The sequence below is a fragment of the Pollicipes pollicipes genome, unplaced genomic scaffold (assembly GCF_011947565.3).
Source record: "Pollicipes pollicipes isolate AB1234 unplaced genomic scaffold, Ppol_2.1 Scaffold_6052;HRSCAF=7182_pilon_pilon_pilon, whole genome shotgun sequence".
Lineage (NCBI taxonomy): Eukaryota > Metazoa > Arthropoda > Thecostraca > Pollicipedomorpha > Pollicipedidae > Pollicipes > Pollicipes pollicipes.
In genome coordinates, this window is record NW_023596805.1 from 4,378,477 (window position 1) to 4,403,900 (window position 25,424).

General features: G+C 52.6%; 2 protein-coding genes and 1 long non-coding RNA gene across 3 annotated transcripts; all 3 read left to right on the forward strand.

Annotated features, from left to right (window-relative positions):
• The first annotated feature begins 6,650 nt into the window (after positions 1-6,650).
• On the forward strand, positions 6,651-7,109 carry LOC119104714 (antifreeze protein Maxi-like). Its single transcript, XM_037228430.1, has one exon. The coding sequence runs from the start codon at positions 6,651-6,653 to the stop codon at positions 7,107-7,109; it is 459 nt and encodes a 152-aa protein (XP_037084325.1).
• Positions 7,110-13,921: 6,812 nt separating this feature from the next.
• LOC119104201 (uncharacterized) lies at positions 13,922-17,830 on the forward strand. Its single transcript, XR_005094890.1, has 3 exons — positions 13,922-14,083; positions 15,831-15,970; positions 17,794-17,830. It is a non-coding gene; the product is annotated as an uncharacterized LOC119104201 (long non-coding RNA).
• Positions 17,831-17,862: 32 nt separating this feature from the next.
• On the forward strand, positions 17,863-24,995 carry LOC119104715 (uncharacterized). Its single transcript, XM_037228431.1, has 8 exons — positions 17,863-18,031; positions 18,710-18,873; positions 19,527-19,674; positions 20,432-20,773; positions 21,103-21,260; positions 22,238-22,391; positions 23,222-23,453; positions 24,700-24,995. Exons 1-8 carry the CDS (start codon positions 17,863-17,865, stop codon positions 24,827-24,829), a joined length of 1,497 nt encoding a protein of 498 aa, XP_037084326.1. The 3' UTR covers positions 24,830-24,995.
• Positions 24,996-25,424: the final 429 nt, after the last annotated feature.

Below are 25,424 nucleotides of genomic sequence, written 5' to 3' on the forward strand. Positions count from 1 at the left end.
GACAGTGCACCTGGGAAGAGCATTATGCGCATATATAACAGTAGGGATAATTTTATTCCCCTGGAAAAACAAGGAAAATTTACACATAAGTGCGTTGATATTTCGGCAACGCACCTTTATCAAAGCGAATAGCAGAAGTGGATTCACTTCTATCGAATTCACGTTTGCTTTTTGTTTCGATGAAGGCATGTTGCCGAAATATCAACACATCTATATCTCAATTCTCCTGGTTTTTCTCCTAGGGAATAAGACCATTTATACTATATTATCGAAATCCAGCTTCGCTTTGCAGTGTAGGGTCTTCCTGGCCGTGTGCATTATATCTTTTCCGTAGCCCCTCCGAGGAAAAATATAATTTGCGCACTCTTCTCTAGTTTACAGGTGTGAGGTTATACAGATCACGCCCATCGCACATTAACCCATCGTAAAAACCGCTAATATGTAGTTGGTAGTAGGATGGCAAATTCTCCACTGACAAAAGCAGGTAATTTCGCAGGGACTCGTGTGTTGGACGACTGCTTTCAACGTATTGGTAACGCGCATATTTTGGTGGGTATTGATCAACGAGAATTGGTCTTTATTTCCGTTTTATTCTCACCGGTCCAGCATGCTTGGTTTGGCAGCTGCGTCATGCGCTCGAGATTGTGTTGCATTTTCGAAAAAGCTTAGTATTGGCTGTCCTAAACGCCGATTTCTGGCGTATTGGTCTGACAACGTTTGACTGATTTGACGATTTGTAGACGGTGCACGCACCTGTACGGCTCACTCGGTGTCACTCGGTGTTGCTCGGTGTCAGGTAACCCGCGCGGGCCACCGAAATCTGCCATGAACCATGAAAAATGCCCCCAAATCGAAAAATCTCTTGTTTACACTCGAGCTCGCGTGTGAGGCTAACCTCATCCATTCGCACTTCTGAGTTCACGACTGTTCTTTTTCGAGTAGAAGTGCACTTACCCCGTTTCACTGCGTTCCCCGTTGCCGAGCTACGAACCGAGTCTTAACATACTTTCCAGCAGTTTTTGGCCATTTTTTGCAATGTGTTTCCTGTGGTTTGCCAATGGAGCGTGTTTGTACGCGCCGGCGGAACCCCGCCGGTCCCGCACGGCCCCAAAATTGATGCCATGACCCGGTCCTGCAGGCCGCGCGCGCGCAAAACTCCACGCGTCCCGATGGCAGGCGCGGTGCCGGCACCAGGCGCCCAGGCTGCAGGGGCGACCGGCCCTGCAGCTTCTGCGCCGAGGCGTGGTTGCAGGCTGTAGCCTCTGCGCCGCGGCGCGGGCTGCAGTCCGTAGCCTCTGCGCCGCGGCGCGGGGCTGCAGGCTGCAGCCACACCAATCGTGCAATTGCCGCCAGGCATGCAGCCAGCAGGCTGCGGACGTGGCGACGCTTTTCTCCGGACGGTCGTCGTCGGAACCCGCTGTTGGGAGTGATTAACATCCACCCCCAGCTGCCGAAGATGGTTCCACCGCAGCATGACCATCGAAACCGGCTGCATTGCGACTCTTGCGTGATTATCGAGACGTAGCCTCGATCCGCCGCTGCGTCCGGGCTGGCCACAGCCCCCGGCTATGCGCCGCACCGTGTGGAGAGATTCATAGCCGAGGAGGTCGGCAAGCGTCCTGCACGCGCTATAGTCCAACAGGTGAAGCGGCGAGTCACGTGGTGGTGGCAACGCTTCAGCTGGGAGCTCACAACCGGCCAGGAGAGGTCGGCTGTGGAGGTGTGGTGATCTTGAGCCGTGAATGCCATAAAGCTACTGTCGTCACCCAGTCGGCATCCGCGACAGTGTCCACACTGTCGGCTGAAGTCAGCGACAGTGTCTGCACTGTCGGCTGAAGTGAGCGACAATGCCTGGACTGTCGGAGTTCCTCTGGCTGCGTGTCAGATCGGAATCCGGTCCGCATTTCACTGTGGCTACAGTCTGCCGGCCCCCTCACCGCGCCGTGGCGGCCTTCACGCATTGGAGCGGCTATACCAGCGAGCACTTCTACAGTACCCCAGGCCGATCGTCATCATGGAGGATTGAAATTGTGATTTACTGGACCCTGCTGGAAACGTTGCAAAGGACCGGTTAAATGGGATACCGCAATCGTTTCATCTGCACCGATTTGTCAGAGAGCCTATTTTCTTCCGGGTCGCTTTTAAATGTGGTCGTTTCTGACTGAGATAACGTCGTTCAGCGTGTTGGAGCTGCGTTTTCCGGAGGTGAAAAGGTGCCTTTTCTGTCATAGACGAAATTTGGAACCGTCTGAATTGTCACCTGGGGTCAAACCTTTCAGCAGCCGTTGCAACATATCTCTAAATGCAATAAACCACAAAAGACAAACACAAACTGAATGCAGTGCGGCGTGACCATCAAACATTTTCGTTTCAGGAGTTCATTTACACTAAACTTTTATATGCTGGAGATCAAACACTCGGTGAAGGTTGAGACTATGCTAACAGCATTATCAGATAAAGACATACTTAAGCCAGCCTAAAGGTATGTAGTTTTCTATTCAGTTCGGCGTGGGGGGGGGGGGGGGGGCGGAATCATGCCTCCTAACCAGGAATGCAGTTCCCTTTTTTAGCTATTATCTATATCAATTATTTTTCACTTATAATAATTTGGGAGCTCAGCCCCCCAAACTGATTTTGAGGAACTACGCAGCAACTGCCAGCTGCGTAAAATTGCGTCAAATCTGGAGAGAAAACTGTTTTAAGTACACTTTAGAGGCAGGCTCAGCCATTTTTTTTCCTTCTTGCACCCTCCTCCCCTCCCCTTCCATCCCTCAACCCCACACCTTTGCAAAACTGCATTTCTGTGGCCCTACATTTACCAATAGCACAGCTTTACAGGTACCTGAAACGATATCACTTGCTCTCGTGACGCTATTGTACAATCGCTACTGACGCTATTGGAAGCGCTGGCGAAATTCATCGTTTTGGCATAATTATTGCGGGTGCAGAACTCGGACTTCCTCAAGTGATCCCAATTATTTACAGCGAAACCCGTTTAATCGACAGATGCAAACAACATTTTTGAACATATCTAGCACCTTCATTTAGCTTCAGATGAAATATGATGACAACTAAAAGCGTCTTATTTCATCCCTGTTCACCGATCAATGCGCCAAGTCTGAGGAGCAACGAACAATGTGGGAGGCCTACACCAGCGATGCTCGGCCTTCTACCTCAATGCCGCTGTTCCTCTCAGCAGCAGGAAGCCCCGGATGAATCCTTAGCATGTGTCGCTTCAACGACATCCATTTACCTCTGAAGCTCAGGTGTCCACAAACAGCAATCCTAGATTGGCAGGGCTTTTTAATGTTATTACCTTGAAAACTGACGTTTTCGACGACGAACGAAACGAACGTCGACGACGAAAACTGACGAAAACGGCGACGAAAACTGATTAGCTACGTTCTTCTAGCCAGTCAGCTTCTCACGACATAAACGCAACCAACAGCAGCCCACATCCTCGCACTGAACCCACCGCATCACAGCGTAGCGAGCAATCAAGCCCATCTGTCTCAAATGGCACGCCGCTTTAAAACGCTGCATAGCAAACTGATCACGCTCGTCGCAAGATGCTGCGGCCAGCCACGACTCTTACGACTAGTAATAAGCCTAGTTATTTGGTATTTTATGCTGTTTAGTATGTGAAGTGAATCTTGGCTGAAAAACATATGAAAAGCGCTGATCTGAGGGGCGTTGGAGAAGCGCTGTGTCACCACTGATCTGTGACGTCAACACCGATATAGTATAGTTTGTAGTATGCTTCTGACAGTTGCTTAGTGTCCTGATTAAAGCTTCTATGTTTGACGGGATTTTATGGGTCAACTGGCTCATACACCGAAACGTTTGCGTGAAAAAGCGTGAGCACATGTCGAAACGTCAATGTTTCGACATGTGCTCACGCTGCAAGCGTTAGCGAGCACAGACCAATAATAATGCTTGAGTTGCGTCGAGCTGGGATAATCTGTTGTAATGTGGTCCTGTCTGTTGAAATTTGTTTTCGGTTTTGCAGTTTTGTCACCAACTGGGTCGCAAAAGGGTCAGATTTTGTCACTGATCATATCCGGTAAATCGAAGCTTTCTGCCCCTGGTGCTTCCAGCCCTCATCCTTTTGTTCGCGCGTCCTTAGTTTTGCTCAAGTGTCGTGTTAAGTCATCCTGTATCCATACTGGGCTCTTGAAACGGATTGACCATGTTTGCGTCGTGATTTTTACCACGTCGACTGATCCGGTGTTTTTAGGCGTTCTTTAGTCGCTGCTATGTGGTCCCATTTGCTTGCCCTTTTTCTTCCAATCATTGACAAACGCGCCCTGATCAGACTAATGTCATTGAAGAATTCAGGCGCACCAGCTGTCACCCCGGTAACCCCTGACCTAATGGCACAGCGGAGTCGCGTAGTACGTCACGAGGAGTGATCGCCGGCTTTCCGCGAACTGGACCGGAGGGTGAGGTCGGAGATCAGACGTAACTGCCGGACGGATATTGAGGAGAGACCGCGGGTTGGGGGGGGGGGGGGGGCAGTTCTCTGTACCGTATTATCCGCCCGCTGTTAGCGGGGAAAAAGAGCGGTGCTGAAAATCTCCCAGCCGCGACCCCGGGCGAGGTGAATCCTTATTTCTTCAATGTCGGCCTCAATGTTGCAGCCCACCTGGCCGATCTCGGACAGGCACCTAACGTCCCATGTCGCCAGCCAGGGGTGGACGCTTGCGGTTTTCGGGTGACTGGCACGACCCTTTGGGCGGGGGCTGCAGTAGGTCATGTGTCCCCCATTACGCGTTCTGGGGCGTGTGGGCCCGATGACGCTTGTATCCGTATCCTGCTCCTCTGTTTTGACGTCATCGGCCCTATCCTTCTCCATGTTATCAACACTCGCCTCACCCCCCGCAGTTTTCCTGATTTCTCAAAGCACTTCCTGATTCATCCTATTTTCAAATCAGGCAATGCAGCCCTGGTCTCCAATTACCGTCCTGTTTTCATCATTCCTATTATGGTCAAGATTGGCGAGCGTGTGGTGCAGCGCCAGGTGTTCGCCTCCATGCTCGACAACTATCTTTGGCCCTCATCCCAGCACGTTTTCCGTCCCGCCATTCCGCTGAGACTGCTCTGCTCACCGTGACCGACCGCACCTTTATAAAATGAATCGTGGTCATCCTTCGCTCCTTTGTCTCTTGGATCTATTCTGCATCCCTTCTTCTTCTGGCGACAGAGTGGTTTACAAGTAAGGGAGTCTTATAATGCCATGGGAGTCTTCCAGGGATCGGCCCCTGGTTCTCTTTTATTCCCATTCTTCGCCAACCTCAGCCCGCACGCGCCAGACGCTCATGTAAGTAACCCGGTACGCTGACGGCACCCAATCCTCATATCCGATGTTAAATACAACCTTCCTTGCCTCATCCAAAGCATGGAAACCACCATGTCCTCCCTGGCATTCCCATGCCCGTGGCCTGGTTCCATGGCATGCCCATGCCCATGGTTTCATGCCCATGACCTCAGGTTCAACGCTTCCAAAACCAAACTCCTCATTGGCACCAGATAGAACACCCGCGGACGTTTCCCGTGAGCGTACGGGGAGGCCGTTCGGAGAGCCTGACCGTGACAGACTTAAGTGTGCTATATGGCCGCCACCTGAGCTGGGACACACACGTCAGTGGTGAAGTGAAAAAGTGCATCGACGTCCTGAGCGGCCTCCACGACTTGAGACATTTCCTCCCGCGACGAGTGCTGCGGACCATGGTGCAGAGTCTAGTCATTTCGGTCGTGCGATATTGCATTCCAGTTCGTAGCCAGGGGTCAGCTGTTAACGATGCCGGGCTGCTTTAAGTACTTCACCTCGCTACTAGAATAGCTACCGGCCTCTGAAAGTACGACCACGCGTATGACGCGCGGGATAGACAGCACTTTGCCACGCCTCGCCAAATGTCGCCAAAAGTACAAAATGTCATCGCTGCGCACAAAACCCGTGAGCGAGGTGAGCCTGCAGGTCCTGCCTGTTTGCTTCAAACACACGCTGACGCGCGGACCAGTGACCGAACTACCCGCATGGATCATGACCTGCGCCCCCGGCGGTGTGCACGGCGGCAGGACAGCGGTCTTTTGTATACCGAGCGGCGTCTCCCATTAATGAGTTGCCTGTGGATGTTGGACGACTGGATTCAACAAGTTTTAAGCGTGCTGCTGGGTCCATTTTTGCTGCACGGCTGTCTCATACTGTTCATGTATGCATGCCTTGATGCGCTTTTTATCCTTCATTTTCCGGTGTTAACTGACGTACTGTTTTATCTCTCAGACGAATGACGCCAATAAAAAAACGTAATAGCCACGTGTGTACATACGCATGTTGAGTGTCAACTGATGTCAAATACAAATGTAAGAGACCGAGCCGTAGCCGTGCTTGTGCGTGATGAGTGGTCTGCAAAAACGCCGGCGCCTGCGATGTTATTTTGTTTATAGTATCGCATGATCTTCCAGTGTTTGACGTCCTGAGTGATGGTTTTACCTCTGGTTGTTCGAGGACCATTTGTATTGATTTGATGCACCTTATGTGCACTTATTTTACTGGAGCTAACTCCGCCATAGTTTAATTTCAGTCTTCTCGCTTGAAATTCGGAAAGTCCTCTACGCCACATGCTACATTATTCATGACGAAGGCGACGATGGTGACTGCTGTTGTTGCTGCTGCTGCTGCTGCCTCCACGTTGAATGCGGCTGCTGTTCCTGCAGATGGCACGGCCACCGTCACCGCCACCTATGCCTCGGCTGCTGTTGCTGCCGATGCCACGGCCACCGTCACTGCCACCTATGCCTCGGCTGGTGATGCTGCCGATGCCACGGCCACCGTCACTGCCACCTATGCCTCGGCTGGTGATGCTGCCGATGCCACGGCCACCGTCACTGCCACCTATGCCTCGGCTGGTGTTGCTGCCGATGCCACGGCCACCGTCACCGCCACCTATGCCTCGGCTGCTGTTGCTGCCGATGCCACGGCCACCGTCACTGCCACCTATGCCTCGGCTGGTGATGCTGCCGATGCCACGGCCACCGTCACACCTATGCCTCGGCTGGTGATGCTGCCAATGCCACGGCCACCGTCACACCTATGCCTCGGCTGGTGATGCTGCCGATGCCACGGTCACCGTCACACCTATGCCTCGGCTGGTGATGCTGCCGATGCCACGGCCACCGTCACTGCCACCTATGCCTCGGCTGGTGATGCTGCCGATGCCACGGCCACCGTCACTGCCACCTATGCCTCGGCTGGTGATGCTGTCGTAGTTTCTGCGGTTTCCACTCTCGACGTTGAGTTGAGTCGAGAGTCTGTCGTGACTCGTTCTGGGCACAATTTCTTAATCTAGTCCCTAGGTTAGAGTCTCTGGGTCTAGAATCTCTAGATAATCTCTGGACAGGATTGGTCCTGCCCCGCAAGGACGATGATACGTTGAATTCTCGACCATTCGGACATGGATGGCTGGCTGTTACGTGCCGATGACTCAATTAGTTGGAGTGCCTGCCTCCAGATTCTCCCGCCCGTGGCGGGGTGAGTTCGGGTCATTTTAGGTGCCCGCTATTTGTCCTTGACAGGTATGGCCAGCGGACGGTGGCGGCGGCCGCGATAAAGGTCAAATTACGTCAGAGACGTAATAGACGGACCGTGTGAGCATCGCGGCACGTTCAACTTTCGCTACCAAATTCTGCTGTTAAACTGGTACAGCGCGATCGAATGGTAAGGGCCAGAGCTCACACAACAAGCAGTGCTCAATTTGTCGGGGCGGATGCCTTCACTGAAAAAAGGCAGTTGCTCTGGGATGAGCCGCGCAACAGGCAAACCAGAGTGGGTACCCGCAACCACCACAGGTGGGGACCAGGTGGAACGTCAGCCCGTCGACTAATGGGCGCCAGGCTGGGCGTCAGTACGGCCGGTACAGGTACAGGTACAGGTACAATTACAGATACAGGTGCAGGTAGAGGTACGGCTGGTTTCCGCTGATCACGGCACCGTTCGACACGGGCGTCTACAACTGAGACGCTATCTGGACTCCCTCGTTCACGTTCGCTCTCTGTACCTGGGTTACCTGGGTCACTGTCCGTACCAGGGTCACCCACTCGCTGCTTCATCTGTTGGACTATGACACGTACAGGACTTCTGTCGACGCCCATGGCACTTGCCACATAGTAGCAAGCGCCTTCTCACGGATTGGATCAATCCGCGGGCCGGATTGGATCAATCCACGGGCCGGATTGGACCGGATCAAAAAATTATACCAAAACATAGATTGGGACCGGAGCGCAATTTCAAATTTTCCAGCTCACATGGGTTGAACAGACTGAAATCCAATTAAATGGAAATAATCACAAAATAGTCCTCCGAATGCCCATTGAGGACACAAACTCATAAAAAGACCCTTAAATTAATAAAACACATTACTTTAAATTTCAAGCAATGCACAAACAGGCCAGACAGAATAAATAGCCATGTGGCCCCGCAGAATAAACAGGATAATTGAGAGATAAATGGAGCGATATTTCGGGTACATGCCATTATCGAAACGCGTATCACTATTTATATCAGAAATATCAGAATATCAAAGAATTTCAGAGAAATCTGGGAAAACGGGATTGGCCGGTGAATTGGATCTAGACTAGTCGGATTGGACTGAACCGGATCCTGAAAATTATATTGAGGAAATTACATTTATTCTACTCTATTTATTCAAATTCGAAAGTTTTATTTCTTTCCAGTTCTATCCGTGAAGTGTTCTACTACATATAGAGCACTTCATACATTGGTATCTTATATATATGTATATACACACACACACACACACACACACACATATATATATATATATATATATATATATATATATATATATATATATATATATATAACACATATATAATCTAAATGTAATCTAAATACATTAATTATGATAATTCTGAAGTGCTCTTCTACATGGTGAGCCAAACCAGCCATAGAAGCAGGTAACAGCGGAGTCGATGTTAGCAGACCATCTGTTAGAGCTCTTAACGCATCATCATTATCATCATCATCATCTCTGTACGCAACCCGCTCGGGTGTTGTGCAGTCAGGTGGCGCTCTCACAGGCGGCCGAGACGACCCATCAGGACTCCTTCCAGCAGCTCGTCCTGGCGACGAGATGACACGACAGCCACTAAAGCACACTGCTCAGCGCGCGGCCCAGCTTATGCATTCATTGGTAGTGCGCCACCTGCCACAACAGCAGCAGGTGGTAATGCGCGACCTGCCACAGCATCAACCGCTGGTAATGTGCCACCTACCACAGCAGCACCCGGTGGTAATGCACGACCTGCCACAGCATCAGCCGGTGGTAATGCGCGACCTACCACAGCAGCAACCGGTGGTAATGTGCGACCTGCCACAGGATCAGCCTGTGGTAATGTGCTACCTACCACAGCAGCAGCTGGTGGTAATGTGCCACCTACCACAGCAGCAGCCGGTGGTAATGTGCTACCTACCACAGCAGCAGCCTCAGGTGCCACCACGCCAAGCTGCTCTGCAGCAGAACTAGTTGGTGCAGCCCCGGATTGGGCAGAGGATGGTTTAGCTGACACTGCGTGATCTTGTGCAGCAGCCAGTTCTGACGGCGCTGTGGCTCCTCGTGTAGGGGCTGGTACAGCCGGTGCTGCAGCGTCACGTAGACTAGACGATCCTGCTGTTGTTATTGCTGCCTGTTCGAACTATGCAGTTGTCCGGACAGCATTGGAATCAGGAACGCCATCCACTAAGCGATCAATCCCCTTTGCTGCGCGCACTTCTACACCAGTGATACGCTTTTGGTGTAAGGCTACAGTGGTCTTGAGCTTATTGTTTGATTTACGCAGCGATCTTATCTCTCGATCCAGACGAGTGACAATAGCTAGGACGGTCTCTAGATTGTCAGCTTAGCATTCCGTCAGGACAGTGACGGAAGGTCTTCCTCACACATTTGTGACGAAGGGACTTGCGGTATGTTGCCAGCACGTCAATCATGGGGTTTGAGAACCACGCCTGCTTCCTTTAGAAGCAGCCCCTGTGCCACAGACACCTCCAGAGCACAGCAGTTGTCAGCAAGCTTGGTGACATTGCCAGCATTCCGCTTCGTAATGGTCCTTCCGGCCGTAGCCGCTATGGCGCCCGTGATGCGAGCGTACAGCTGCTCCTGCAATTGAGGCAGATGTGTTTCGTCTAGCGTCAGCAAACTTTCCCGTAAAAACGCAGCATCACAGCTTAAGAGCGTGCGGTGTTCGACAACAGCCTGATCCACATCATTAACCTTGTTGGAGTCCCTAATGGCCAGCTTAACACTAACACGACGTCTTTTTTCGGGCGCCGAGTTCTACCCAACCTCAGCAGCATCTCTCTGACTCATCATGAAAGAGACACTCAGCAATGATCATCACGTTCTTGAAAATAAATGACCTTTTGTGTAAAAACGAAAATACCGTCGGCTCTTAGTTAACGTCACTGCTGAGTTCACTTTAGTTTTGTTAACCTTGAACAAGTTTTGTGAACTTCTGTTAGGTCACTTCAGTATTGAGTTGCCTTGGTTACTTGCAATTTCCAGTTCTCTATTCTTCAAACTCCAGGCAAAACGTCAAAAACGCTAGCCTTTCCACGCCCAGTGGCCTAAAATATATTAATTTACATAACTTAACAGAATCATCACGTAGTTAGTCCTTTTATTTTTGCGCCAGCTGAAGACTCTCTCCATTGGCTTCGTTATAGTCGTGCCGACAGACGCGTGGACATTTGAAGTCTGCATGCTGGCATGTGAGTTCCGCATGGCCGTCTACATCAGGTGGTGAGTATGCTGATGCCCTCAGCCAACTGAAGCTAATCGTAAGGTCTTTCGCCGGCATCCGAAAGCAGCCTGCATCGAGAGCCTATCTTAGACGTTGGCTTGGGGGAAGGGTAACGTCGGTGGCTTGGGGAAGGGTAACGTCGGTGGCTTGGGGAAGGCCCAAGTCCAAAAAGGTGCTCTGAAGCTCTAAAAAGCGTCGCGTTTCGCCTCCTTTCAAGTCAAGGAGTGTTGTAAACCATGCTCCTATTTTTAAAGTACAGATATGTGTCATTTTACCTCAACTCTAATCTTTTGAGGCCCTGGATTCGCCCTAGGTGTTCAAACATGCACGCTCACTTGGGATATGCCGTCTGCCTCGGGCATAACACCCTTACCCGCTCACCGCTGTGAGCGGGTAAGGCTAACAGGGGTGAGCGATGCGGCCTCACAGCCTCATCCTCACCCCGCCCTGAAGCACCGCCTCCGTCTCCTCCTCAGACCCGCGGTGGCCCATTTCCCCTCTGGGCCTTAAGTGCGCGCGGTCTCCACCGTTCGAAGCATGCGGCCCTTGCTATCCTGCGGTCTACTGGTGCTGTTGGTGGCAACCGCTCGAGGTGGGTGTCTCGCCGCTGTCCCAAGTCCGGGTCGGCGGCGGCGAGTCAGGGTGAGGGGTCCACGGCTGACGGGAGCTGTGACTGCGTGCTGATCGCTGTTGGAGCCCTCAGTCGGGGAAAAATGCCGTGCTTTGGAAGCTGAACTGCTCTTTTCTCCTGTGTCCTGTCATCAACCTTAATCATTATTTACCTCCTTTGACCATTAAGGTCCTCGCACCGCTCATCTGTTCGCAGCGCCTTGCTCTGAGCCAAGCAGCTCTCCATCCCGGTGAAGTGTAGGGACTACTTGACCGCTTCGAGCCGCAGGCTTTGGTTATCCTTCATCATTTGGAGGCTCTTGACCATTGTGACTCCTAGATCATTTGCAGACCCCTGGTTTTTTGCGAGTCAATTGACTATTGGGACATCTATATTTGCCTTCCACAGGGCTCTAAAGCGCTTTTGAATACAACGAAACGTTTTTGCAAGTGCGTCACAGCATCAGAGTTACGTAACAGGAACGTCTTGCCTTATCTTGAAAGTTTTGAAAGTTTTGGAAGTTCATAACGTATCGGGCGTGCATTTTAAGGAATTACATCGCAGATGGCAGGTAATTCGTTAAAATTCATTACGTTGCATTGCAGATGGCATATAAATAGCTCACAGACATACTGCGGAAGACATTGGCTGGCAGTCCTTCCCGTGTAGACACCCTTCCGCCGTTTCGGATCACTAAAGGTCCTGAACGGTGTCTCGCTTTGAACGTTGAGAGGTTACCATAGGGATCATAAGGTCCCCTGGCTATGCGGGATCCCCGATGTTCGCGGCGCTTCTGGAATGTGGAACCGCACAGGCCAGGGCTCTGAGGTGGCAAACAGCCAGGACACACGCCCTGTTTTCGCCATTTGCCTTTTCGCCCAGAATGAATGAAATAGCTATAAAAACGTTCTGGGGAGAACGAAAATTTTGAGACGTATATTGGTCACGGCCGAGATGTGCAGTGGTGGCGTAATAGGCAACACGCCTGTTTCTGCGCCAGACAAGCAAAGCAATATCATAAATGAAGGTAATCACGTTTACGGTCCTCTTTTCCACACCAACTTCTAAAACGAGTCTTCACCATTGGGCAGGCGCACATATCTGCTAACATTTTTGGCAGGGGTACACAATTGCTGACGTTTCTAGAGTGGGAACCATTGCAGTTTCCTTTTAAGACATGCTGGAACAAGAGCCAAATTCTGGAGAGCTCATTATCAATGGTTGTGGCTTTATCCGTCTCTGCGCCCAGTCGTCTGACACTAAAACAGGAGATCTGTGATATGGATCAGGTGTCCTTTTAGCGCTCAGATTTCAAAACAATGTTCGGTAATTGCTGATTCTGCCGCTAAAAGCAAGCGCGGTACGTCTGCGTCGGGGCGTCGAAGTCCAGTCTCATATCCGCGTTTAAACTAGAAGCATCTCAAGTTCCCCGAAGCCCAGCTGCAGGACCAGGCCGGCCCTCTTGCCCAGCCGGACCAGGTCACCGCAACATTCTTGGCAGGTTGTTAGACCTCCACCGCCAGAAGCAGCACTTGTCGCCCAGGGATCACGACTTGGGTTTCCCACATTGACTTCCGTCGGGCAGGGGTTCTCCCTCTTTTGACTGCTCCCTTGGCTTGTCATCGATGCTTGATTCAACTATTTGCCCCAGCCACATGGGGCAAATAGCCGTCCGGTTCCCAGCTGCATCAATCTGTGCATAATTGAGGAATCGACCATCCTCAAGCTATGCATCGTCACCTGTTGCAGCGATGCAGTTCAAAGTGCGTGTGATTACCTGTCCAAAAGCCATGTTTCTGTCCCCGACCATCCGTGATTATCAAGCCTAGTCATGGCTTTGCCCGCTACAGCCATCAATACCGGCTCATCCTTGTACCTCACCTGATCGCCTGACCTTCACCTTGACCTGACCTGACCTGCTTTCCTTGATCTCCTTCGTGTCCCGCCTCAAATCGGAACACCTGTTGTAGATGTGTCATTTATGATGACCATGTCATTTATGATGACCTCTCGGCATCCATGTGCTCCGGCTCACCTGTGGTGCCCTGTTACAGCCATGTGTTCCGGCTCACCTGTGGCGATCTACCACAGCCATGTGTTCCGGCTCATATGTGATGACCTCCTACAGCCATGTGTTCCGGCTCACCTGTGGCGATCTACCACAGCCATATGTTCCGGCTCACATGTGATGACCTCCTACAGCCATATGTTCCGGCTCACCTGTGGCGATCTACCACAGCCATGTGTTCCGGCTCATATGTGATGACCTCCTACAGCCATGTGTTCCGGCTCATATGTGATGACCTGTTACAGCCATATGTTCCGGCTCGCATGTGATGACCTCCTACAGCCATGTGTTCCAGCTCACCTGTGGTGATCTACCACAGCCATATGCTCCGGCTCACATGTGATGACCTCCTACAGCGATGTGTTCCGGCTCACCTGTGGTGATCTACTGCAGTCATGTGCTCTCATACCTATGACCGTCCGCCTCAGCGATCTGCCCCCAAGCGTGGCGGGAGTGGAAGGGCTTCTGTTACCGGCTCACCCAAGCCACCGTGCCCTGGCATGGTGTCAGAGGCGAATGCAAGACCTCCTACAGGTCCGCCGACGTCGCCAGCGTCACCAGCATGGCCGAAAACAATATGATAAAGGGTAGGTTGAACATCATCTGACGCATGTTGCGTCAACGTTGGGTGCATGCTATCAATTTTATCTAATCCGGCACTTTTAAGGCCATGAAAAATAATGCATATTCGTGTTTTTTTGTTCCCAAATTTTTTGGAACAATCATGAACTTACGCTTTTAGTTATCGGAGCTCTTGTGACGCGAGCAAGCCACACGCGGTCAGTGGATGTACGAGGCTGCCAAGAAATCCAGTATGATGGAGTGCTGTTCGTTAAGTTCTGACAGGTCATCTGACGTAACATTGAACCGTCAACTGAACCCGTTCATCATTAACCGTCATTTGGTGGCTGACTACTCACAAGGAACTGTCATGTGATGTCTGACCACTCACAACCGACTGTCATGTGGTGACTGACCACTCACAGGGAACTGTCCTTTGGTGACTGACCACTCACCAGGTGCTCAACAAGGTGCTCAAGCTGCACAAAGTGCTCAACAACCAGCAATAATATAGGAAAAGGCAGTTGAAAAATTGCATGCTGCCAAGAGAATTCGTGATAGGATCAAGGACAGATGAATGGTGCCAGAAGTGGCAATGGCCATAGAAGCAAACACTTTTGTCATTTTTTCCCTACAATGACATCGGGATAATATTAAACATTCGGACGGATTACAGCATTCTTTGGATTTGTTTATTCTACATCATTCATGTTATAGTCATCCATTTTACTTCCGTCCATTTCACATTCAACCATTTTAGCAGACGCTCATTTTACTTTAATTCATTTTTGCATTCATTGACACTACATTCATTCAGTCCACATTCATCTTTCAAGGCTTCATTCATTCAGTTTCATTCATTTCATTCATTAAAACATTTGGAGAAGCGGGATGGCTTTAAGCGCCTCCAAGCCGTTCGCAAGTGGGTTTCAGGGTGGATTTTAGATCTGATTCTTCAGAATACTAGGCATTGAGACTGAAGGGATCCCTAAGAAGTCGTGAAGCTGTCCAAAGCTGTGTTATGCATCTGAAGCTTCGAATTAGTCTCCTTTCGCTCTCTGAAAGCCTGAAAACTGAACATCATTTATGACCATCACCAAACCTTGTCGTTCTCGACCGGCCACCAACTGTTCGGATTCCGTACGATGCGGACCCGTTCCCGCATCGTAGATTGCCCTTGACCTAACCTTGAACTACGTCGTATGTGTGCTGTTGGTCAGCTCAGCGAGCCTGGTAACCGCAGGCCCAGCGACCGGCGCATCTTTGGGTTTATTTCGCAACTCCGTCTGTGTACAGCCATAGCTGTTTTTTCCCCTTTCGCGCGCAGTTAAGATACGCAGGCACCCCGCTGACTTTGTCAGGCCCGGATATGAGAATGACGCACCTTCACATCTCATTCTGATTGTTCAATCGCTAGAGTAATTTGATGCTTCTTGGACTACCGTCCTTGCCTGGGGTGTTAGGTTTTACGCCACGTTTCTGCCAGTGAACTCTGTGGCACTCGTCGAGTGTTGATGATTCTCCCCCATGATTAGAAATCTAACTCAGGTGGTAGAACATTGTGTTTGCGATCAGAAGACCCTGCTTTAATTCCCCGCTATCTCAGAGAGAAAATTCGCCCTATGATGCGAATTTTCAGTTTCTCCTAAAAAATGTTCGGGAGTTGCATTCCCCAGTAATGAAGCAATTTTGGCGGAGCAAAAACTGCTGAGCTTTCAAATAATCTAGCGCACTTTCCCAGACAGCGGCGTAACGCTTGATCCATGGCCGCAGGGCTGGCCGGACGGAGGTCGGTTTGGCTGGGCATGAGGTCGGTCAACAATCTGCAGACCTGGATCGACGGCACGGCGGTGCGCTTCCGCAACTTCGACGGCGGGCAGGCCCAGACCAATGGCGCAGAAGATGTCGTCCAGGTCAGCGCATCACCAATGTGTTGTCATCATGGCGACCACGGCATGACAGGGTTGGTGCCCTGCTGTTGCCGCCATGGTGATGCGCGTGGTTAATTACAGGAGCGTCAGCGCAAAAACGTGCGAGAAGATGATAGTCACGCGCCAGGGTATACGTGGAATGGCTGCTAAAATGTTTCGGTACTCAATAACGCATTCAGCCTAGCACCTAATTCTAGTAGCATTTAGTAGCATCCAGCCCCAGTGGCATTCGGTAGCATTCAGCCTTAGTGGCATTAAGTAGCATTCGGCCTTAGTGGCATTTAGTAGCATTCAGCCTTAGTGGCATTTAGTAGCATTCAGCCCTAGTGGCATTTAGTAGCATTCAGCCAAAGTGGCATTTAGTAGCATTCAGCCTAGCGCACCGTAGGCAGCTAATTGCGCCCTGGTGCGTGTTACGTTTGGCTATGACTGTCCTCACGCATTATCATTCTCAGGAATATCTGAGAGTCCGCCGTGATAATTTTCACGTGATTTCCTTCTGTGACCTCCGTTGCCCATACGCCCGCCCCCACCACTCCCCTAGCCCAACACCTTGCTGGCCTGGGCTCCAATCTCCAAAATGGCATCGGCGCTCTGCCGTCAAGAGATAAAACCCCATATGTTATTCTTTGGCTGTTTTGAGTTTTTATGCCGTCTGATTTGTCTACGCATGCCGCATTTTGTTATTAAAACCATAAGTTCAAATTTGCACAAGCTTTTAGCCATTTCTTTTTTAGCTAAAAGCTCGTGCAATTTTCAACTTTTGGTTTAGATATCTGAATCCAGCATGGGAAGATGAATCAGATGACATAAAAAACGCCAAGTGACCAGAAATTAACATATCGGGCTTTACCTTGGACCGTAGCGCTGGTGTCAGTAGCGTCTGGTGGCGATCTTCCTTGCATATTCCAGCCCCTCTCCCCCCCCCCCCCCGTGAGATGTCCAGCTGATAACCATCAGACCTGCGAAGGTTTCCCTTCCGCACTAGAGGTGCCGATTCGATTCTAACCTGTTGAAATTCTAAAAAAAATTGTCAGTTTTCTTTGGAAATTGGACGGACAGGAGCAATATTTTTTGACAGTCAATGTTGTTCTGTCGTGTCGCAAGCTATTATGCATGTCATTTTGAAATTTTGCTTGTTTTAAAATGGTTTAAGCCTGAAACATTAACAACGTGGTGATAAGCAGTACAAGATGACGTTATTTTTCAAACAAAAGGGAAAGTTTCATTAACAAAGGGCTTCAATGGAACGGGCATCTATGTCCATTTGTTCAAGAAACCTGTGATATTCTTTACTTGCCAAGTTAGGTTTCGTTACCACTCCCCACTCGACTAAGCTGCCGACGTCGAACTTAGAGATAGTCAAACTTAGCGGACAGCAACAAGAATTGGGAATTGTGGGTGCTTTCACGAAAGCCTGGTCATAACTAATAGCATGTTACTTTATCACCACCATGTTCTTTCATTTCATTCGATACGCGTAAGGGAACGTAGCGATGCGAACAGTGCCTGGGATGATTGGCCCCACGCAAAAGTTGTTTGATACTTCAAAAAATCTTCAAGTTTTTAAACAACCTGATTTATTTGACATTTTTGGACAGACAGCTGGTCCATCCTTGGACTTTGAACAAGAACTTGCAGAAAGGCACCTTTTTCCTGGGGGTTCGATTCCCCGCGGTGTCTGTCCTTCCTGCCAGGGTGAGAGGCAGGCGACGCCTTACAGCCTCAGCAGCTGAGGGTGCGTCGTAAAGCCTCAATAACAGCAACAACAACCACCTTTGTCCTGCACCCCCGACCGTCGCCAGATGGAGCCTTCGGGCCGGTGGCGGTTTGCCATCTCGCACACGGCCGGCGCGCTGCGGGGAGTCTGCAAGATGCGCACCTGCCGCTGCCGCTCCGGCTGGCGCCGCTGGGGTCGACAATGCTACCGGGCAGTGACGGCACGTCTCAGTTGGACCGTGGCGAGCCGGCGCTGCCGCCAGTTGGAGCCCACCGCCTACCTCACCTCCATCAAAAGCGGGAGCGAGAATGACTTCGTGTTCGGTGGGTGTTCGTGTTGGTGGGTGTTGTGGGTGTGGGTGTTCGTGTTCGGTGGGTGTTCGTGTTGATGGGTGTTGTGAGTGTGGGTGTTAATGTTCGGTGGGTGTTCGTGTTGGTGGGTGTTGTGGGTGTGGATGTTCGTGTTGGTGGGCGTTGTGGGTGTGGGTGTCCGGGGTTCGGTGGGCGTTCGTGTTGGTGGGTGTTGTGGGTGTGGGTGTTCGCGTTCGGTGGGCGTTCGTGTTGGTGGGTGTTGTGGGTGTGGGTATTTGTGTTGGTGGGTGTTGTGAGTGTGGGTGTCCGGTTTTCGGTGGGTGAGGCTGCGGTGTCCGGCCGGGAGGGGCGGGGAGCAGGAGCGGGAGGCGGAGGTCGGTGATTGGGGACCGGCTCGACTTTCGTCGGCTTGCGGGTCAAGTCTCGTTCACATGCCTTCCGAAATCCTTCCGGGGGCTTTGCCAAGGCGTAGGCTTGGGCCACCAGGGTCGAAAGTTTCCGCTGTTGGATGAGTTCAGGGGCTGCGCCACTGGGTTGCAGGTCGTCTGATTTTAGATGGGTATCGACCATGGGAAAGTGAGCTGGTTGTACGTGAGGATCGATTGTTTATTGCGTCAGCAATGAAAAGATTAGGTATCCACCTGCGGAGGGGCCGACCTGCTGACCTGATACCACACGGCGGCTGGGCAGGTTTTCTGAGGCGGTACCCGTTCTGGATCGGCTTCAGCGACCGGGCCCATGAGGGGCATTTCGCATGCGACAGCGGCGAGGAATGCAGGTGGTACTCCAGGTGGCACCCGCCGACCGAACCCAACGGCGTCAGGCATAGAGAGGACTGCGCTGAGATGCTGCAGGTGGGCGATCAGGATGAAGACCTCGGGGGCTGCTGTCGTCCGGCGAGGGGTGTGCAATATTGCAGCTGATGTGTGCCGTGCAACAATGTTTTGCAATCCCGCAACATTTTCTTTATTGCTTCTTAAGGGGATCTCGCGCTTTGCGAGAACCCTGGAGGTGGTCCTGGAGCTCTAGGATGCTTCGTCTCACTGTAAACTACTGTTGCAACATTCTGCAAACTTTTGCAACATTTTTCAAAATCATCAGACAGGAGCGCTGTGAGGGGTGCACATGGCCCTCTGATTCGCGGGAGAACCGTGGCAGCTCCGCGTGCGGTGGAACTTTGGTGCTTTGCCTGGATCGCTTGCGTTGTGCGGTCGAGACGCAGGCGGTGGGAAAGTTGACGTACTGTAGATGAGCAAATGCACCCGTCTGCATGGGGGACGACTGTAATCCAGGTAAAATACGACTCAATCGAGTCAAATCCAACCAAGTTATCTCGGCTGCGATTTGCAAAAGCCAATCCGAAACTCCCGTACGTCGTACCGCGCGTCATACCGTGCGTCGTACCGTGCGGCGTACCGCGCGTCGTACCATGCGTCGTACCGTGAGTCGCATCGTGTGTCATACCATGCATCGCACCATGAGTCGTACCGTGTGTCGTACCGCGCAGGACAGGACGTGGGCTGACAACTCGTGCCACCTGGGCTACCGCGCCCCTGCCTTTCCGTCCGTCTGCGAGTACAGCATCTGCGGCCGGTCCAAGACGATCCCACTCGAGACTGTCCGCGGCACCAAGATCCGTCTCTGGCAGCCTGACGGTCAGAGTCCTGCTTCAGGGGGATGGCAGCCCTGCTCTTCTTCAGAACAGGACCTCTGCAGTTTCTAAACTACACGCCGGCGAAGATGGGGAGACTTTTTCGGGGAGGATGTTTCAAGGTCATCAGGGGTATTCATGATATCATAATAAAGTCACTCAAATCCTGTCATTCCATAATCCATGCGGTGATTAGAGCCGATGAGAATATAATGCTCGAAGCGTTCATACCTGGCCTTCGTGAGCACGGTAAAACGGTCGTCAAATGGCACGCAATGAATGCCGTACAAGGTATGTTGACGTAATCGAGCAATGCCGCATCGAGGAGCATATTTACTAGACAGAAATGTTGTTTTGTCTAGAGCAGTCTTTTCTGCTTAAAAGTGCACCAAAAGTTCTAAGTGAGCTCGTTTCATCACGTCCGATGCTTGTTTCATCATCTTCACATGTGAAATGTTCCCATTAACAGCCGAACAGATACCACTGAGAAGTCTCACTGCGGATCCTGCTGAGGGGTTCTGCCGTAGAGTTCTGCCGCGCGGTCATGCTGTGCAGTCTTGTTGTGCAGTTCTGCTGTGCAGACCTGTTATGCCGACCCACTGTGCGGTCTTGCTATGTCGTCCCACCGTGTAGTCTTGCTGCGCGGTCTTGGTTTCAGTCTTGCTATGCCGTCTTACTGTGCAGTCTTGCTGTGCAGTCTTGGTCGCGGTCTTGCTATGCCGCCTTGCTATGCCGTCTTGTTGTGCAGTCTTGCTGCGCAGTGTTGCTGCGTCGTCTGCCGCGTGCGTGTACTTCCCGGCAGTTCTCCGCCGTGCATGACACGCATGTGCATGACACGCCGTGCATGGCACGCACGTGCATGGCACGCCGTGCATGGCACGCACGGCGGAGGCTACACATCGGCCCAGTGACACTCTTTCGGCACCGTGCGTCCACAGACGGGCTGCGCTGTCCACCCGGCTGGCGACGCAGCGACAGCCGCTGCTATGGTGGATTCACCGCGCCCGACACGTTCGCCCGTGTGGAAAGACAGTGCGCCAGCCGCCACCCGCAGGCCACAGTGGCGGTGCTGCGCTCTATCGAGAACAACGACGTAGCCGTTTGTGAGCTACACGGGAGCGCGACCATGCGCCGGCGCTTGATGACGTCATGACCACGTGTCGGCGCTTGATGACGTCACGACCGCTGGCATTAGTCCCGAGGAATGAGCTGGTTGGGTCGGAGCATTGCCGTGGGCTGGAGTTGGGCGCGCTCGGTGGAGCGCTTGCCGACGATGATGAACCTTCGCCATGAAATGAACGCCATGCCTCATTTCGTGCTTACTAAGAGCCGTGGTGTTTGCAACGTCGATGTTGCCCCTGCGCCGTTGACTGTCACCCCTGCGCCTTTTACTGTCGCCCCCGCGCCGCTGATTGCCGCTCCGGTGCCGCAGTCGCCGCCGGCTCGCTGCCAATGTGGATCGACTACGGCCGCCGGTCGGGCGGCGTCGTGCTGAGCGGAACCGGGCAGCGCAAGCAGTGGACCTCTGCCTTCACTTACTGGGAGGCAGATGCGGAGCCGTCCCCCTCTTCCAAAACCGACTGCGCGGGGGTACGACGCAGCAGTAGCCACGACAGCAGGGACGAGAGGTCGGGGAACTGGAGAAGACGGGTCTGGGGTCAGGGTGTCAGAGGTCATGATGCCAGGGGTCAGGGTGTCAGAGGTCATGGTGTTTGAGTCAAGGTGTCAGAGGTCATGATGTCAGGGGTCAGGGTGTCAGAGGTCATGGCGTCACGGGTCAGGGTGTCAGAGGTCATCGTGTCAGCGGCCAAGGTGTCAGAGGTCACGGTGTCAGGGGTCAGGGTGTCAGAGATCATGGTGTCAGAGATAAGGGATGGGATCAGTGAGATACGTAGGCCGCGACGCCCATGACCTCTGACAGCCTAACCCCTAACATCATGACCTCTGACACCATAATAACCCGCCGGAGAGGAGGTTACTGGCATTCGCAGCCGCCCGCTCTGACCGGCGTCACCTGCCGTGGACGCTTCGCCGCAGATGGCAGCGGTCGGGTGAGTGGCGCCCCCTACCGGTGCGACGTGGACCAGCTGCCCGGACTCTGTGAGATCCCCGCCTGCAAGCGTGAGTGGAATGGCCTCGGGCCGGGGTGCCGGCAACGCCGAAAAAGCGGCACAGTCACCGACATTATCCGTCCGTCTCATCCTCTATCTCGCTGCATCCTGCATACTCGCGACACCCCGCTTGTCCGGGGCAGGCTGCATGCGTCGGTCACGAGTGGGCCGAGAGTCCCCGTGGGAATGGGGACCCCGACCGGGTACGCAGCGCACATGCGCCGGTTAAAGCTCTGCGATTGGCCCCCAGGGGTACGCAACCCTGCCTCATCGTTAACCAATGTCCTTAATCCCACTGCCTTGAAATTATCATTTTTGGTTGAAAGGGCTTTAATCCAAACAACTAGCCGCCGATGTGTCTCAAGCTACATGGTGCACATGTACCACGAGCAGCCATGCCTGGCCGCGGTAGACAGATGACCTCTGACCTCTGATGACCTCTTGCCCTGCCGGCAGCCACCTGTCCGTCGGGCTGGGTCCCGTTTGAAGGACACTGTTACCGTCTGGTACGCCGGCGGTTGTCGCGGAAGGCGGCCGCCTCTGTCTGTCAGAGAGACGGCGGCCACCTGGCCAGCATCCAGAAGCCAGGATGAGAACGGACTCATCGCTAGTACGGTTTGGGGGCCTGCGGCTGAAGCGCGCAGCGGAGGGCGTTTTGCGGCTTTGGTGGCAAGCGCATGGCTATTGTCGTCATCCTGGCCAAACAAGGCATTGTTAATATATATTTACAATCTTTATAAACATGTCAGATATCCTCATAGCGCTTCGGCAGCCCGGATCTTGTCAAGTTCGTTTAATGGACGGCGCTGTCAATTGTTTTTTCTTGTTTTCATGTTTTCATTGCTTGACACAAGATAGTCTCGTCGCCACTGAGTTCAAGACAAAAGAGCAATAATGCACGCTGCCTCACGCGCAGACGACTTTGCTGCTAATATGGATACGCGAGTAATAACGAAAGTAAAGAGAGAAGAGTTGTGTTGCGGAGAACAGAGCGTAGAACAGAGCGCAGAACAGAAGCAGGACCTAGCGATAGCCGGTGCCTTTACCAGGTAACGAAAGTGACATTCCAGATGTCAAGAGTTTAGCGTGTATTCTAGAAAGCGACGATTTTGTGCAACAATGGTGAAGGCATGATTCTTTCCGAAAGTTTGCACCAGCTGCGACGCGTCGTCCCGCCCGTCAGATTGCCGACACCTCGTGCGTTGACTCTGCACCCACCACAGACCTAGCGCGCTAGCACCCTCCTTCCTAGCAGCAGGCCCCCTGACCTGCCTCCTCCCCAGCAGCAGGGCCTCTGATCTGCCTTCTTCCCAGCAGCAGGGCTCCTGACCTGCCTCCTCTCCAGCGGCAGGCCTCCTGACCTGCCTCCTCCCCAGCAGCAGGGCCTCTGACTTCTCTCCTCCCCAGCAGCAGGATTCCTGACCTCCCTGCTGCCGGCAGCGCTTGCGTTCCGCCGTGGCACCGACTTCCGCAAACGGATAAACCGTCACGCCTGGATCGGCGCTGCGCGGGCGCACCCGACTGACGCCTGGACCTGGGACGACTGCGACGCCTGGACAATGACGCGCTGGATGCACGTGGACGACAGCAAGCACACCAAAGGCGTGTGCTCCGCCATTCACTGCAACGGCCGCTGGCGGCAAGACGCGAACTGTGAGACCAGCATGTTCGGGTGAGGCTCGGGACGCGCTCCCGCGGGGCGCTCCGGGGCGACCTGGCGACGGCGGGGTTCACTCCGTGCCCTTCTGTGTGGACCTGTGTTGGTCTCGTCTGGTGCTTGTTGGGATCTTGGCTGGTGAAGGGTGCGTAGGCGGGGGGGGGGGGGGGGGGGGGTGAGGCGAATCCAGTGACGGGTGGCGGAGGTTTGCGGGGGATGCGCCGTCGTCGTGGGAGGTTTTGCGGTGCAGTTGTTGTCGATGGGAGATGCCCTCGGAAAGTGGATGCGCTGCAAACAGCAGGCAAATCGTGGCCCCGCTTATGACGTCAGTTAAAGGGAATAATCACACAGCGCTGATTCGCTTCCTAGAAAATTTGAGTGATAACCTGCCGTCAGCACTACAGCTAACTAACTAACCATCACCTACAGCTAACTAACTAACCAGCAACCTACAGCTAACGAAACTAACCAGCACCTACAGCTAACTAACTGACCGGCACCTACAGTAACTACTGACCGGCACCTACAGCTAACTAACTGACCAGCACCTACAGCTAACTAACTGACCAGCACCTACAGCTAACTAACTGACCAGCACCTACAGCTAACTGACTGACCAGTACCTACAGCTAACTTACTGGCCAGCACCTACAGCTAACTAACTGACCAGCACCTACAGCTAGCTAACTGACCATCACCTACAGCTAACTAACTAGCACCTACAGCTAACTAACTAACCGGCACCTACAGCTAACTTACTGACCGGCACCTACAGCTAATTAACTGACCAGCACCTACAGCTAACCGTCAGGACTGCAGCCACCTCTGTGTGCGTGCATGGTTATCAGGACGCACATGTTGTTGCGCCGCTGGGACGACTAGTCACCAGTTGGTGTCGGTGAATGCAATGCTTGTCCCCATCCTCCGTAGGATGGCTGCTTTCGCTGGCGACAAAGCTCAGGGGCTGCGGCGGCTAATCACGAATCGCGCCATGATCACCATTATGCTTACCACGAATTGCACCATGATCACCATTATACTAATCACGAATCGTTCCATGATCACCATTATACTAATCACGAATCGCACCATGATCACCATTATACTAATCACGAATCGCTCCGTGATCACCATTATACTAATCACGAATCGCTCCATGATCACCATTATACTACTGACGAACCGCTTCATGATCACCATTATACTAATCACGAATCGCTCCATGATCACCATTATTCACGGTTCCTGCGGTTCCCGGCAGCTCGGTGTGCGAACTGGACCCGTGTCTGAAGAACTTCGGACCCACCGTTCCGGTTCGATCCGGTTGCCGCAAGGGCAAGGTCACGGAGGTCGGCAGCGGGTCGTGGCCGGAGAGCCAAACGTGTTTGTGAGCTGGCTCATCTCAGATAGCAAACTAGCACTTAGTTTTATAATTTGTTGAAGGTCGCTCCCCGTACACACCGACGTTTTGGCTCTGGTTGGCGAATAACCAGGCATTTTGACAACACTTGTTTCAATGCTGTCGCAAGGCGAGATAAACAGACTTCATTCGTTTCATTCGTTTGTTTCTTCAGTTGCAAAACACGAGTGCAGATCATTTGCAGTCCTTCCAGCGGCGCGGTTTGTTCCACACCGCGCCGCTGGAAGGACTGCTGAAGAAATCACTGTAGAAATCTACCGACCGCCCGTCTCCGCCGCGCACCGCTCACATTGGCAGCCCACACGACCAGCCCTGACCAGTGGCGGAGTCGGACCAACATTCGAAGGAGCACGCAGGCTCCGTGTCGACCTCAGTCACCGCATGTCCTAGACAGCCCCGTGTCTGGCTCAGTCGCCACATGACCAAGACAGCCCCGTGTCTGGCTCAGTCGCTATATGACCCAGGCAGCCCCGTGTCTGGCTCAGTCGCCATATGACCCAGGCAGCCCCGTGTCTAGATCAGTCGCCATATAACCCAGGCAGCCCCGTGTCGACCTCAGTCACCGC

Coding starts and splice junctions, on each gene's coding strand:
- LOC119104714 (XM_037228430.1), top strand. CDS start 6,651: ATGGTGACTGCTGTTGTTGCTGCTGCTGCTGCTGCCTCCACGTTGAAT.
- LOC119104715 (XM_037228431.1), top strand. CDS start 17,863: ATGCGCACCTGCCGCTGCCGCTCCGGCTGGCGCCGCTGGGGTCGACAA. Junction 18,032..18,709: donor CGAGAATGACTTCGTGTTCG/GTGGGTGTTCGT, acceptor GCGGCTGGGCAG/GTTTTCTGAGGCGGTACCCG. Junction 20,774..21,102: donor GAACAACGACGTAGCCGTTT/GTGAGCTACACG, acceptor CCGGTGCCGCAG/TCGCCGCCGGCTCGCTGCCA.